At 41.5% G+C, this 16,497-nt stretch overlaps 1 protein-coding gene across 3 annotated transcripts in view; it reads left to right on the plus strand.

The window, feature by feature from the left end:
• Positions 1–16,497, plus strand: part of AFF3 (AF4/FMR2 family member 3) — a 329,927-nt gene that overhangs the window by 232,976 nt on the left and 80,454 nt on the right. For all 3 annotated transcript variants that reach the window (XR_001875384.1, XM_017818481.1, XM_017818482.1), the window contains exon 8: positions 5,547–5,598. Coding sequence is in view for 2 of the 3 variants with exons in the window: in XM_017818481.1 (XP_017673970.1) it covers positions 5,547–5,598 (52 nt within the window). In the remaining variant the exon portion in view is untranslated. The remainder of the gene's footprint in view (positions 1–5,546; positions 5,599–16,497) is intronic.

Raw genomic sequence — 16,497 nt, forward strand, 5'->3', positions numbered from 1 at the left:
AAACTGAAGGTACATTTGTCCCGTTGGAGCTTAAGTCGTATTACGTACGTGAGCACTCATAGGTAAAACAATCCCAGTAACATAAGGAGCAGCATATTCCCACCTGGTATTCTCTTTCATTTTTCTGGGGACAAGAGCTAAAGGTTTTGCACGGTGCTGTGCCTCCAGGAAGGTTTTCTACAACGTGAAGGAATACTTTTCTCCTCCTATATCAGCGCATCAGTTGTGACATAAAACATCTGGGGCCAGTCTGAAAGCCTTTTAGCATACTGCTACTTAGAATAGTATCTATTTTCTTTCTGGGTTTCTGGTAATATCGAAACTAATGTCCGGTTCTTGAAAGGTCACTATGCATTTATGGGAAAGAAAGAAAATAAAATGCCAATATAGTGCATTGAAAAATAAGATAATTTTCCAAAAGCATTCAGAATGAAACATCGTGGTAGCGTAAACTCGAATGAGCACGTAGTTATTTTATTTGGGTATTTCATCACAACTCTTTTCTTAGTGGGGTTCCTCTTCAGCTAAAATCAAAGTATTTTTCCATTACTGAAGTTCCTTTCCTACATAATGAGCAGAAATCACAGAAGTCCATAATAAACATGTTATTCTGACTGAGATGCTGCCTAGAATTAAAATGGAACAATATACTTGATCAGATTAACACATTAATGAGATTTTTCACAAATTGCAAAGATGGTGACTTCTGAGTTTATTTAAATGACAATTGCAACATATATATATTTGTGCCCCAGGCTTACAAACCTTTGGCATATTCTCTCCTAAAGCACTAGTATAAATGATTTAATTACTACCAATATTTTTCCTTTCCCATCTTGATTTTTTTTGTTGTTGTTCTAATTATCAAAATTATCATAAAGAAAGACCATATCTTGTATAGTAGCTTAGACCACCAGAGGGGCATGAAGAGAGTTTTGTCCCTCATTTGTATAACCTCTCTTGAGGTGCCAAAAGGGAATCTCTCTAACCATAAAACCACAGAGGCAGTTCTTGAGAGTTTTATGCCTCAATAAGTAATTTGCAGGGAGGAAGGAAAGAATACATTAGGCCAAGGAATGTGAAATTTATCAAAGGTTAAAGTGAAAAAGAAGGTGTGGTGCCTACTGCTTCTTTCATGTGCACCAGCAGACATGAAGGATAATTCCCGACTTGAGGCATGTCTTCACCCTGGAAGAAAATGGATATCTTGTTGAGTAGGACTATGCTGGAAGGGTCTCAGACTGGCTCCAGATGTGACAAGGGATTCCCAACTGGCTGTTGAAGACCACCTCCCCCAGACACTGCACCAGCGACATCTCCTTCCTCAGCAGCTCCTTCTTCTCAAAAGGAGAATCTTCCAGCTCTTTCAGAAACCTTTGACCTAGGCCCTTGCTCCAACCTCATACTTCAAACTTGTTACTCTGATGTTAACTCCCAAAGGGGAAACTATCTTTCTTCCTGCTATCCCCTGGACTCTCGCAGGAGCTGAAGATAATGTTTGCCTGGGACTTGACCTTCCAGCAACAACAAATCAGGAAAAAAGACAGACAAACAAAACAGTGAAGCTACAAGTCTTAACTATTCCATTTGAGCAAGGCGATTCCCGGGCAGCCTGCAATGACCTTTCATCCCATATACTTTTGACCAGGAGCAACTCCTGGCCCTTTGGCTTGCTGGGATTAGCAGGAGTCTCACAGGGTCCCTCTGCAGTGCCCCACGTGGCCACCTTGCCACTGAGCCAATGCAGTGAGCAGCTCCCAGATAAAACAGGTCAGGCTTTCTAATAAGCTATGCAGGAGATTTGGACACACAGTCACACTGAAATTGTGAGATGTTGGGTATCAGTGCCCTCTAGATGACTTTCTATTTTCCACTTCATGTAAGTAACCCCACATACCTCCCTTCTTTTCCTCTGTAAACGAGTGGCCCATCACCTCAGGCTGCAACCACTTAGCTGGTTACTGGAGACAGAAACCAGCTGGCTTGTTGAAGCATTTCTCAATATCCCAAACTCATCCTAATTTCCTTTTATTATGCCTCTACCTGTCACATTCTTTGTGGAGAAAGGAAGAAATGCATTAACTAGAGTGCAGTGAGCACTCCCTCCTCAGCCTTCCACCTCTTGCTACCTCCACGACCTCACAGAGATTTCTCTAAAAATGTGTAATTAGGTTCTGCAAACTGACTTCCTGACTGTATGCACTCTTTTCAAGTGCAGAAGCCCTAAGTGGCGCTGTGTGTTTTTCAGAGCTGCTTTGAGTACCACTTCATTTTTCTAGCTTTTGTTTATGAAGTTATATTTACTTACCAGTGTCCAAGTACATCAAAGCCAGGTCCATTTGAAAAATCTGAAAGCTCATAGATGATGTCACTTACTGGCCTGGATTTTGTGTATTCTGAAAAAGGTGTTATAGAAAATAGCTATAAATAGTCTGTGTTGAAAAGGCTGTGTTTGCACATGAGCTTGTATATGTTTGTCCATCCTTGTACTAGTTTGCCAGAATACATAAAAAAATACTGTCCTGAGCAAGGGTTGATTTAAACATGATCTAAAGTGCTCTGCTAACACAGGGTGTACCAAAGCTCATTCGGTGCTGAATCTGTGCCAAAGAGCTTTTCAGATAATTACAAATTAATGCAATACCTCTTGTGAGCTTAAAGTATTTTTATTCTCTACTGTTCTCCCTCTCTTCAAGTGGGGTCTCCTGGTGCAGTTGTGGGCTTTTTCTTTTAACCATCATCATTTTCACAAGCTGTTGAGGAGAAACATTCCTCAAAAGCATCCATACTCAAAATTGATCTAGCCTACTTAAGACTCTTACTGCAAACTGGAATCCCTATAACACAGATGTGCCCTCCTCACCCCAGGTATGCTTCAGCCTGGGCTGTGAGAGCTGCTCTGGTGTCCGAAGAGTGTCCCTCTCCAGGACAACTTCAGCATTACCTGCCAGGTGATAGTGTGTCCTGCTCTGGCTGTAGCTTTGTAGATGAAGGCTGAGGGCCTCCCTGACAGTGAAAGCAGTCTGGGAAGCCATGAAGACTTTCAGGCAGAGAGGTTATATCTGCTCAGCTCCTGCCTTTACCTGGTAGACCCCTACACTGGCAAGCTGTCTTAACCTGATACATCCTTGTGACAAATACATGGATCAGGCTGACCAGGTCCCACTCTGGGGAAAAGAAGCAAGCAAGCATTCTATGATGACCTGCTTTTTCCTATCCCCGGTGTTAGGAGCTTGTTTGTACGCTGATGGTAGTTCCAAAAGGGGCCATGAGCCCCAGGCAGGCAGTGCTTTTCTTGGAGAGCAGTGCTTCTGAAATGAGAAACAGACAGGGAAAATAAAGACGGACTAAAACATACAAGCAAGGAGAGTTTGGTGGGCCAGCGCCATGGTTTCTTGTTCCTTTTGTGTGGATGGTACCTGACTGCATACCTTAGTGCACACTTCCACACAACCCAAAGGCTTCAAAGATCATCCTAGTTGCTTCTAATCACAGGGTTGCAAAACACTTTTTTTTAATGTTAATACAAAAATCCAGGACACTAATAAATACATAGAACTATCTAGAACATTTCATTATACGCTTTTGATTTGCCAGCCTCCATTTAGGAGAAGAACGAAATTGCTAAATCTAAAATACTGTTCTTAACTACCACATTCATGCACTCAAACTGGCATGATTTAACTCCAGCCAGCAACGAAGTACAGTTGAGCGAAGAGCAGACAGTGACACCCTGGTTCTGCTTTTCACACAATAAGCACACCTCTTTCTGGTTAAATCACTATCAGTGCAGATTTTGTCACCAGTGCCCAATATCAGATCTGAGCTTTCTGTTTTCAAGCTCTGTTTTCTCAGGGATGGGAGATCCCTGAGATCTAACTAAAAAGATGAGCAATTATAAGGTTGTTTGAATCCCTGTAAGTGTTGGAGCCAAAGCCAGTGTGGATCTTGCAGTGTTTACAAGAAGCTTTGCCTCTCTGACATAGTTTAGTTCCTGGGAGCCATATCCTTTGTCGTCATACCTATCCTGTTTGCCCACTTCTCAGCAGGGCTTGTTAGCTGGGTCAGTGGCTGTATTGATATGGCCATCAGAGTCTTTGCTGACTTGGGAGATGGCAGAGAGAACTTTTTCCTAACAACGGACATACTTCCAGATAAAACATAGCAAGTCCTGCTGTGAGATTGTCAAGTCCCTCTAACTCAGTGGGTGTCCTATATATTTGAGGTGTCTGCATTGCAACAAGATTTTGCTGAATTCAGTATGTTGACTTTACAGAAGAAAAATCTTGGCACAAGCAGAAGGAAATGGTGGGAGGGGAAGCAAGATGAGATGAACTAGCAGGAGTTTCTGCTCTGACCCCCAGTCCTGTTCTTATACACCTACGTTCCCTGAAAGGTGCCATGGGGAAATAGGGAAGCAGCTGTGACAGCAGCAACAAGCAGGGACTGTATGTATAGCAAGGAGCTGAGGAGAGGGTGGTTCGTCTCAGCACTCTTTTAAGACACAGCACACCATGTTGCCCATGTAAGAATCATGCTTTTCAGGCACACTCTTGGAAGATCTAGGCACAAGTACAATGAGGTGGTTTGAAATTACTACATATGTCTTCTTGAGATATTTACACTCCGGGGACCACCCACGTCACAGGATGTGTTTGAATTGCTCACCAAGCTTTCTTCTGGAGTAGAGATGAAATTACAGATTCTTTTTTCCCAGAATGCAAGAAAAATTAGCAACTTTCTGAATTATTACTATTATTACAGAGGTATTTTTCAAAAATAGGTCCCATTATTGAAGACCTTTTAAGCACTGGGGGAAGTCTTTGCACCTCTTCAACTCCTTTAAATGCTGGTTGCTTAACCTTAGCTTGTAAAAAAAAATGCATGGAGGGAAAAACAGATTCTTCTTCTTTGTGAACCAGTTTAAGCAAGTTGAGGAAAGGATATGGGAAGAGAGGATGAAATCCCCATTAGAAAAGATGCATTATTTTCTATGTTTACATGACAGTGAAATCCTTGTGGATACTCTTGTGCGGAGACAATATATTTTAGTTTTAATTGTTTCAGTCAATGTCAGTTTTGCATCAAACATGCAATAAAGTAAAAGTGGCCTTTGGGAAACATCACTGAACCTTATTTTGTGCTGCAGTACTGCCAGTGTAAACATCTACTTCTGTTTTGTAAACTCAAAGCCAATTGGAGAAAAATTTTCCTTGCAGAAAGATTACTGACCTGTCAGCATCAAAAATATTATTTTTAGCATATAAAAATTGCTTGTCAGTGATTGTAATAGCAAGAATCTTTGCAAAGTCCATTATTACTCTAGTAAACATTTTCCTTTAGGCAGCAATAGTAGGAAATTTATTAAGAAGTTAGCTGATAGCAACTGGATAAGAAACAATTATAGTGTCACAGTTACAGAGTTATTGGGATAAAATATATTTCCTTTCTATTAAAATTATTAAATGTTTACAGTAGCTCTGAGAAAACATCAGATCTAAAGCATTTTTGGTAAGTTACAATTTATTCTACTGCTTACTTTCCAGAATGCTAGAAGATGACCTCAAGTTAAGCAGTGATGAAGAAGAGAATGACCAGGTAAGAATCAGACAATTAGCATGTCACTTGTAGCATGTTTCATGTCAAGACTGAGCTACTGCAAATATTTTGCTAATGCTTTTTCAAAACATACATAGAGGTTATCAAAATACATGGCAGTACTGTAACTGGAGTAACAGATGTTGCTTCTTGGAGCCAGCCTCCATGTGCTAACTGCAGGATTGGTAGGGAACAGTCTGCACTGCTCTTGATTTATTACCTTCATGTGACCCAGAAGGTTTTTGTATCAGCTTCCTTCTGATTTGAATTTGTTTTGTTTTAAAGATCAGCCAAGGAGGGGAGAAACTGGAATTCTGGATTAAGGGTTCAAGCCAAACTTTTGCAATCATGAGATGGCCTCAGGGATTAGCTGCTGGGCTGCTTATCTTTTACCTGCCTCTGGCATCCCCCCAGCCCTGGCCTCTTCTCTGAGTATTTTTGGTTCTGTCTCTGCATGGTCGGTGCTTGCTAAGAAAGCTGAAGGGAACTGAGAAAAAGCCTTGGCTGTGCATTTGGTTCACTCCGTAACACAGTAACTAGGGCAATTGCCTGTGTTTTAAAGACCCCAGACTACCTGACTGGCAGCAGATACATCATCTGAACTTTTCCATGTGTCAGGAGAGCTGGGTTTTGTTGGGAGGTGTCTCCCAGTTTTTCCTTAAATTATTGCTGTGTTTTGTCTAAATAATTAAGAACTCAGTAGAATAAGGCTGAATCTTGACTTTCCCATGATCAGCTGAGTGCCTTGATGCCAAGCAGTGCTATGCCATGCTCTCTCTTTCTCAGTATACTGGCATGGGTGATTTGGTTGGGGATGAGAGGCCAAGAGCCACTTTGGTTCCTTCTTGCCCTAAAATGCATGTCCTGTGCCTTCACCACACGAGAGCAGTACTGCCCCTGGTTGCATCTCACAGATGGATCCAGACTTGGATATAACATGGTTTTCTGTCCTGGTTTTGGCTGGGATGGAGTTTATTTTCTTCCTAGTAGCTGGTACAATGTGGCTCGGATTCAGTATGAGAATAATGTTGATAACTCACTGATGTCTCAGTTGTTGCTGAGCAGTGCTTACCCTAAGTCAAGGACTTTTCGTTGTCTCATTCTCTCCCAGTGAGCAGGTGCACAAAAGGCTGGAGAGCTGGTGAGAGATCATGGCCAGGACAGCTGACCTGAACTGGCCAAAGGGATTTCCCTTACCACAGAACATCATGTTCAGTACATAAACTGGAGGGAGTTGGCTGGGAGGCACCAATCGCTGATTGGGGATGGGTTGGGCATTGGTCACTGGATGCTGGGTAATAGTACTGTGCATCTCTTGTCCTTTCGTGGGGTTTATTTCTTCTGGTTTTGTTGTCTCCCTTTTTATTGCAATTATTACTATAATATTATAACTCTATTTTATTTCAACTGTTTTTATATCAACTCAGGAGCTTTATAATTTTTTCTGCCTCTCCTCCCCATCCCGCTGGGGTGGGGGGAGTGAGCAAGTGGCTGCATGGTACTTCATTGCTGGCTGGAGTTAAATCATGCCAGTTTCAAATATGATTATTTCAGTCATGGGTAACTAGAGTTATCTAGACTTGAAATTCAGGATCTTAGACAAATAATTCTAGGTATGTAGGCATGAAGCTCTTCCAGGGTTTTCTTTAACTCTTGTTATTAGATGTCTCTACTTTACAATATATTCCAAACAACAGGTAAATCAAAACTTTTTAATATTTATACTAAACCATTTTTTCATCTATTTTGAGCAAGACTTCTTGGTGTTAAGAAGATTCAGTATGTAGATTTGATTATTTACATATTTATACAATTTCTTTTTGTTTAACGTATTTCATCCTGAAACACTTCACATTTAATTACTCTTCCTGCTTGTCTAGATAGTTTAAAATACAGCTCATAGACAGCATAGGGCAAAGTAAAGTGAGGGACAGAAGGGATGTCTGAAGAATAACAATAGCACACCAATGTGCCGTGGTGCTTCCAGCAAGGGGATGAGTGGGAGGGGAGGGGCGACCTGGTGGCCAGGAGAGATGGTTTGTCCTTCAGGCAGGGAGATGGGATCCTGAGTAATGGATGTCAGAGTGGAACAAGCTGGCAGAGCCAGAGAGATGAAATTCTAGTTTGCTTCATAGCAAGCAGAAAAGGACATGTGAAAGTGTTTATTGTGCATAAAGAACATTAGTAGGTTTAGGCAAAGAAGGGATTGTGGAAAAATAGCGCTATTCAGGCATGTGCGCATGGTGCCTTTGGTTTAGCACTATGACTTATAATTTTTAACATCTTCCATGTGCTTGGATTGCTCAGTGTTATGTGTGCTACGCAGGGTCTCCCCTCGGAAACCAGGGCTTTAAGTTGCAGCTGATACAGCCCGGGTCTTTCACCTCGGTGCTCAAACAAGCTCCGCAGCGCCAAGACAGAGCTTGCCACCCATGCAGCAAAAAGCAGGGCTGAGATCCCGTTACTCACTTCTAATCATCACAGGCCTTAGCATGAGCAACCTTTGGAGATTACTTAGTTATTTGGTCCCCTTTCCTAGTCACATTTTTTTTCTAACTTGACCCTACAGACGAAAATCTTCCAGAGGCACAGGCTGACTCCTGCTCTATGAAATGCTTTGCAGAACCTCAGCTGAGACTTGCAGGTTTGCTTAAAGAACAGTCCTAAATAAATATGCCTGGTGGATAAACAAAACACTACGTTTTCATCCACCTAGCAGGAAATAGACCCAAAAAAGAATAACACAGACCCTCTCTGCCATCAAACGCTCAGATGGGAACATGGATCTGTGTTTAAATGTCAGTAGGAGAACTTGTTTCCTTTTACTTCCTAACTCAGAGGCTCTTTAGCCTCCTATCTCCTGAGCTTGGGAACAGTAAAGAAAGAAACCAAAGATAAATGGATAGGAACAGTACATGAGGCATTCCCAGATATTCTTCATGTAATTCGTTAACCTTTGAGCAGTCAGACTCATTCGAGTAGTCCAGTTTCTCAAAGAGCTGAAGGTGAGCTATACAAAAACTGGGAAGCTTTTCATTTTGCTGATTTATAAATGGAGAAGTTTAGGGGAAAGACTTTGAAAGCTTTGGAGGAGATTTTGCATTTACATCTGAAATTGCCAAGCAGCAAACAGGAAGTTTCTGAAGCAATGCAAAGGTGCTTCTGTGCTCCTGGGGTTGGCATTTGAAGGGCTGTGACTGACCCAAGGAATGTGAGCCATAGATGAGGGAGGCCAAATGCAAGACAGAGACATGATTAAGTGCTTCAAGACTGCAGTGGGCAAAGCATTCCCAGCCCTTCCCTCTGTACCAGCAATTAAGGTAGTGAGATTCACAGACCCAGGAAAAGAAAAAGAGGCTTGGTTTGAGCTGAGTATGTGTGCACCCACAGTAATTACATTATCCACACATATTAGCCTCTTAATTTTAATTACATAAATGTATTTTTCCTCTTTAATGAGCATAGTTTATCCATTTAATCTGATCATTTCAATTTTACAGGCAGTGATCATAGGATCTAATATGCAGAGAGAAAATTTCCTGTTGGCATATTTTACACCACACAGATTGAAGAAAATATACTTTTTAATCCTCAATCAATATCTGAAGAGCATGCAATTAACAGATACCAAGGTAGTTAACATAAATCTGCAAGTTAAAGAGCCAATTCATTTTGATTTATAACACATAGAGTAATAATTTCATCATCATCTCTCCCAGAAAGCATCTGAAGCTTTGTAGCATGAAGGTGTCAAAATTGTACTTAAGATTGTTCAGAGTGCTGAATTGTAGTGGTTATTGCCTTTTGGTTCTTTGAAGTGTGGCATAGCACATGAAACAGTCCCCATTATAATATACCCTGCTCTTCTCCATAGAGGTCACTGGATAACTTATATCAGTCTTGGGTGAAATATTAAAAGGAGATTGTCAATTGTAATATGAACAATTCTCTTTCCCTCCCCCCACTTGTCCTTTTACAACATGAACATTTTGTAGTAGAAAGTAGTTCTTTTAAGGGGAAAAAGATCCCTGGCATCATTTGTGCAATTCATGTCACTCAATAGCCAAATAAATTAACTGACTGGTACGCATACATGGAATAATAATCTAACATATTTTTGCAACCCAAGTCTGTTTCCTTGTATGCATTTTTTTCTGTGCAGGATCAGGTTGGTTACTGCTGAAGTTTTGTGGCTGTGAAAATTTATTACCCACAGAGTCAATCTGCATTCTGGCTGCCAAGTCTGAATAAATAGAGTCATTGTGCTTGTGTGGAATATGTAACCAAAGTTCATCGAGTCAGCTTGACTTTCACATCCCATGGGATTCATAAAAGCCAACACCCTGGTATGTGCTCTTGATTCCTGCCAAAATTTTGTAAAATTGTATAAACAGAAGTTGAAGAAGCAATCATAACACACTCCCAGGGACATGGCTCTGCACTCCAGCCCCAGCTGATCTCAAAAGGGAAGACACAACTTTAATACTTTTTTTTTTTCAAAGAAAATAGAGTAGTATGACTATGCTCCTGTGTGAGCAGGTAGATGTGGGAGCTAAAAATGCCCCCCCACAGAGTGCACAGGGAGGCAGCAATCAATCCTCTCAGGTTCCTTGATTTTGCTCATGTGCCCTGCACTGAAGGAAGACAACAGGCAGCATTTGCCTGCAAGCAGCTACCCTCCTCAAAAGGGACAGGTACAGACTGGCCCTGTGGGGTCTGAGTGGTGTGAGCAAAACCAGCCCCTCCACAGGCAAGCCAAGGCAAACAGAAAGCCATGTGATTTCACAGGAGACCTTGGGGGAAGAGCAGCCTCAAGAAAGTTCACAGCTTCAGGACAGTAACATAAAAGTCTTGTCAGTTTGGTCTGGCTGGCCACCCAAAGCCCCACAGGGTGATGGCAGCCCACCCAGCCTGGTGCCCTCATGAGGATCCTGGGGTTGCCCCCCATGGCAGCCTAGGGACAGTGAGGGTGGGTTGCTGGCCCTGGGAGACCTGTCCATGCTTCATTATCACCCTGGCCATGGTTGCGCCATGAAAACTGATGTTGAGTTACACCCACAGCTCCCCATTTCTTTTCCTACATTTCTTTTCCATCACGTATGCCCTGAGGGTTACCAAGGCTCATCACTGGGAATGCATCTTTCCGGTAGGACTGTCTGCAGCACAGACATTTCAGACAAGCCAAATCTGTCCTGTCATCGCAACAAGACAAAGGTCCATCTATGTGGTCAGTGGCAATTGGTGTGGCCATGTGCCTACATAAGTAGCATTAGGAAATTATTAATTTTTTTAAATCATAAAATCTTGTTTCATTTCCTTAGTGGTACTCAGAAACAAGTGAGTAAGAATGTATGTTAAGACAATCTGTTTAATATGTAGAACTTTTCCCTCTCACTTCTGGATATGGACTGATAATCAACAGAAAGATGAAAATTACCCTGAAATGAACAGTCATGCATCTACCTTCTTCCAGAAGGAATAATTCTTAGTAGAGTCTTTAGAAGCAGTACTTCTACCTATGAAATGTGATATTCCAGCTAATGTGAAGGCATCTGTAATGAATTCTGAAACAAACTGAAAAAGAAGCAAAGCTTTCTTTTTTAAGACCTCTGTTAGGACAACACTTTCTGAAGTCAAAGATCAGCTCAGCAGAGCATCAAGGCAGGTATGTCTAGAGAGAAGAGTTATATTGGAAAAATTGTAACACACCACTGCATAACCCTGTTCATCATTAGAACTACTGTTAGATAGTGCTAATTGCATTCACATATGCCATGTCCAAATATTTTAACCACATTAAGTCATTTTATTGTTGTGCTCCCTTTTATTCCCTTCTTCATCAGTGCAATACTTGATGCTTGATCAGAAGGGAAAATGAGTGAAAAAAGGAGATGAGAACATTCAGTCCTGGAAAAAAAGAAAAAGCACAGAGCCTGCATCATTTCTGCAAATGATTTTTCCCTCAAAAAATGCTCTGATAAACTTGGAGGAAAAAAATCTTTGCGATGAGAAGTTTCTCACTCCACTGAGCACAGAACACTTACTTCGTGAAGTCTGGCTACATAAGAATCTGACTGCAACCAAAACTGCACAAATCAAAGATAAGCAAAAGTGGAAAAATTAAGTTTTGGGTAAAAGAATAGCCATCACTTCAGGTTGTTTTTTACTTAATCCAAATGTTCTGTTCAGCCCCCTGTCACTATAACGTGAGTGTGTTTTTAAACTGGAGGAATAGCCACTGTAACAGCCTTACTTAACTCAAGTAAGTCTATTACTTCCTATGTATTAAAGAAGCAATCCTTTTGGTATCCAACTTCGCTAGAATCCAGAGTAAGATTTAAGCCAGCTGAGCCAAATTCTTTTTTGTGGTTTGCCAGCTCTTATTTTAAAATCTCTGTGACATCTAAATTTGCACTTCCTCAAGGCATGACAAGAAGACCAAGACTGCCTCACTGAAACTGTCAGATGAAACAAAATAAGAGCTCAGTCTTGTCCTGCCAAACTTGGCTCACATCACTGACTGTCTTACAAAGCCAGACTCAATGTCTGGCAGGCAGGATCAAGCTCTAAATTTGAATGCCACCACCATGAATGACAGTGAAAAAGGTTAGAGATCAACTTGGCTCTTGGACGTGCCCAAAATTTGGGAACATTTGAACACAGCACTCTGATCTCCATGCTCCTCAATAGCAAACCTCTAAAAATAGACAGGAAAATAAACTTAAAGTACGCAAGCATCTTCCTTTTCTTTTCGTGTGAATGTTGTGACTAAGCTAAGTTTTAGTAGATCTCCAAAGTTTGCCCTTTTCCACTGGTATCACCTTTTCCCAAGACTAACAGTTTCTCTCTGTATCTACCATAACATCCTTAACCTTATCTTCTTGAAGTCTTTGGTTAGAACTTTTCCCCCTTGTGAACTGGAATTGCTGTTCGAGCATCTGTTTTGACTGGGGTGGGAACATATCCCAGTGCAATCAATTCAGAATTGTTGGCTAACTTGAGGCATAACAAAGGATTCGATCCCACATATCCAGGCTGTCTTTCCCTTGTCCCCATCTCTCGTGAGCCCTCCAGCCCACATGCCACTCAAACGTGGCCGCAGAGTGTCTGTTTGCCTTCAGGCAAATTCATTCCAGCGTGCCTTTAAGCGAACGGTTAGATAACCAGCAGTCACAAATAATTTAGAGCACAAATTAGTGCCATTTGTAATATTGCAGCTATTAAAAGCTGTAAGAGGAGAATGCACCCTGTTTTGTATCTCTCTCACACGTGGGCACATGCTCATGCATGCACACAACACAGATTCCCAGCCTCTCTAGGAGCTGCCTGTTGCTTCCTGCAAGGCAGAAGATCAGGCTCACTTCACTCCCCTTGGCCTTTCAGCTCAGACTGGGGTAGTGTCAGCATGAGAAGCTGTGTGGAGGAGATGTGCCGCACAGAGATGGATGGCAACAGACACAGAGAAAAAGGCATCTGAGAGCATGTCAGAAAACAAAATGAACACAAAAGGAGAAAGGGATTAAGGGAATAAAAAAGAAATTAATGAAGAAAAGAAATTGCAGGGGAAAAGGACATTATAAAGAAAGTAGTAGCTATATTAGAACATGATGAGAAATAAGTAAAAAGACGCAGCAGTCAAGCCATCAAAACTAGCATTTAAGAAAAAGAGGCTAAGGAACCATTGCCACAATTTCTCCTGCACCTAGGATGAAATCTGTCTCCTCTGAGGTCATTGAGAGTTTAGCCAGTGATTTCAATCAACCTAGGATGTTACCCCCTGTTTTCTTTTTTATTTCCTAGCACAATCCGAGCAGATACTTGGGTAGTAGCAAATGCATCTTAGGTGGTTGACATAGCACATCCCTGGGAAGAGTTACCACTATTTGGGGAATTTAGGCTTGTATTTCATCTATTTTCACATATATGGACTTTTGTGGGGGAAAAAAAAAAACTGCTTTAATTTCTGAGCTTTCAGACTTCCCAATAAATCTTGTAAAGCCTGTGGCACAACACTGGCAACTTTTGTCTGCGATATCCTAAATGCTAGCAGCACTTCAACCAAGTTACTTTTTCCTGGATAAGGAGACTACTTCTGTGAAGACAGAGGAGGTGTTCAAGGTAACTGCTGCTTTGTTTGCAATGACTGAGACCTTCCTCCAGTGGCATTGGAAATTAACCATTTTATTAATGTAAAATACCAAGGATTTTTCTTCTGCTTATCTCCACTGAAAAAGATTGAAGTTAACTCATCTGCACTGAAACCCTGCATGGTTGTTGTGGCTGGATTGCAGGAAAAATCTGAACAGATGCAGGACAGAAGACTCAGCATTTACAGATTGAAAAATTCTCTGTATGGTTAATACCCATGCTGATTATACATCAATTTGGAGATCCAAATCACTTAACAAGAATTAACTGCTTAATACAATGCCCCTGAGAGGTATTTAGGTAGAGCTAAGCAAGAATTATTGTCTCTGTAGAACTGACAAGGGAGACTGAGACTGAGATGCGGCTTGTTTGAAGCCACATGGCAAGTCAGCTGCAAAATCAGGATTAGTGCTTGGGTCCCTCACTCCCAGGTGCCATGTTCAAGTCACTAGACTGTGTTGCCACTGAAGATTAATAGGGATTAATGAGCAAAGCAGAAAAGAAAGAACAATGTATGCCAAAAATATAATAATAAAACTCCAGGGTGAAAAATGGGTACTGAGGTGTTGAAAGGCCCAGAGAAATCATGAAATCCAGAACGAGTTTTACAGTTTCTTAAAAGATGTGGCTCTGATGATAACCAACTCCAAAATGGGAAGGAAGGGAGACCCTTTTAAATCTTACAGCCTGTAAATCTTATGAAAATATGAACCAGACAGTGAAAATCACATTCATACATTTATATTGCAGATTTACAGAGAAACACTCAAGCCGCAGTTTACATGTGATTGTAAATCCCCCAGAAATCCACACTGGAAGACAATCCTCAAACAAAGCCCCTAGGAACAGTGAGTAGTACAGAATAATGCAGTGAGAGAGGGCATGTTAGGAATCACTTACGATAAATTGCCTGACCTAAGCTCCTCAGGCAACTTCTTGTGGCCACGAGATAGTCATGGGCATTAAAACAGGGCAAGTCTGTAGGTGCAAGAGGTTTTCATTAACCTGTTTTCAGCCCTGATGAGAGAGAGCATCATTGCAATGCTGTGCAGCTCTGCACTCTTCAAGGAGAACACCAAAAACTGGACAGGGTTTCAAGATGAGGGAGAATGGTGCTTAACATGTTCAGGAAACATGCCGTGGAGTGAAAGATACCCACGCAATGAGCTGAGCTTGTCTGAAGCGGGGCCAGTGGCTGACTTGATCACAGTCTATAAACACCTACACAGGGAGAGGAGCTATGAGGCTGGAAGGCCGCTCTATCTCAGAGGCAATGGTCTAACTTTAGCACAAGAAGATGTTTATAAACAGAGTTAGACCAACCTCACATCTTAACACAGAAGGTGAAAAACTGTGTGTGTGGTTGGACTGAGGTGGGTTCACTATAAGAGGATTATCCAGAAGTTTTGCTCTGGGTCCACAACAGCATCCAGATCTGAAGCAGACAAAAAGTTCTGGAGAATCCTATAGCCCGAGTTACAGCATGCAATGAGGTTGTGCCCTTCACAAAATTTTCTTCCCAGCTTTGCCAGCTTAGGAATAAACTGCACTTAAGCTAAAACAAACAAAACCTTAGGAAATTAAAACAGAATCAACATGGAAGACATATGAAGAGTGAGACGTGAAAGAAGACAGATATAAAAGAATTCTTTCTGGTCTGGTTCCCAAATGGCAGTATATAGTAATGACATCTTCCCTTAACCTTGGCTTGGAAAAAGTGTGTCTACAGCTCACCAACTGTGGTCCAAGACAGGGTGACATCCAAAACTCTGGGTGGTTGATAATATGACTTAGAGCATAAATGGTTCACTGCACAGTTCCAGAACAGCACCTACCACCCAAGGAAGAAAACAAAATCCTCCAGAAGCAATGCTATTTACTCATGAACAGGCAGCACATATTGCTACACTGTCACCAAAGAAATGGTTCAAATTCTCACCATGTGTACCCCTGTGCCATCTCACTGAAGTCTCTGGTATAGCTCATGTAACTCCATACAGTCGCTGTAGCAGAGCTGTCCCACGATAACAGCAGTTAATCCACAGGACAGGCAAAATGGAAAGCAAAATCTCTGAATCTGCCAACAGTGAATTTATTGGCTTTTATTTGCCAAAGCTGCCATGGGTGAAGTATAGGAAAATGCATCCACAGTCAGCCTGCAGTGCCTCCAAGACAGTCTTCCAAGCCCAGCAGAACATACTTCAATAGTTCTCTCATTTGTTTCTTATCCAAAAATGCCTGTGAGCCCAGCAGTTTATGAAACAATCCTTTTATATCAAATAAAAAAAAAAGAGGGGTTTCTGGGGACCACTCTTAACACTTCTGTATCTCCATCTCAATAGCTGTATTCAACCCATTCTGCTCACTGCTTAGTCCCAATTACAATAAAAGTATTCAATTTCCTCTCTGATTTCCCTTCAACAACAGATTGCAACTTGTGACACTTTAAGCTAATTTCGGTAGCTCATTTAACACACACTGAAACCTGAATATGTTCCCAAGCTCTGGCTCATTACAATAAGGGATGGAGAAAGGAGATGAAACCTCTGGATATCGAGAACCTGACCATGATTACTGCCGGCTGAAAACTTGGTTTGTCCCAGCAGTCTTGGGGTACAGCTAGAATCTTTAGTGAATGATTAATGGACTATAGGCAGATCGATGAAAGTCTGCCCTAAATGTATTTGAACCAACTTGGGTGGGAGTCAGAGAAGTCTAACCAGCCAGTATCCTGTAATTTGCAACTTGATG

The sequence above is a fragment of the Lepidothrix coronata genome, unplaced genomic scaffold, assembly GCF_001604755.1.
Source record: "Lepidothrix coronata isolate B3197 unplaced genomic scaffold, Lepidothrix_coronata-1.0 Scaffold68, whole genome shotgun sequence".
Taxonomy (NCBI): domain Eukaryota; kingdom Metazoa; phylum Chordata; class Aves; order Passeriformes; family Pipridae; genus Lepidothrix; species Lepidothrix coronata.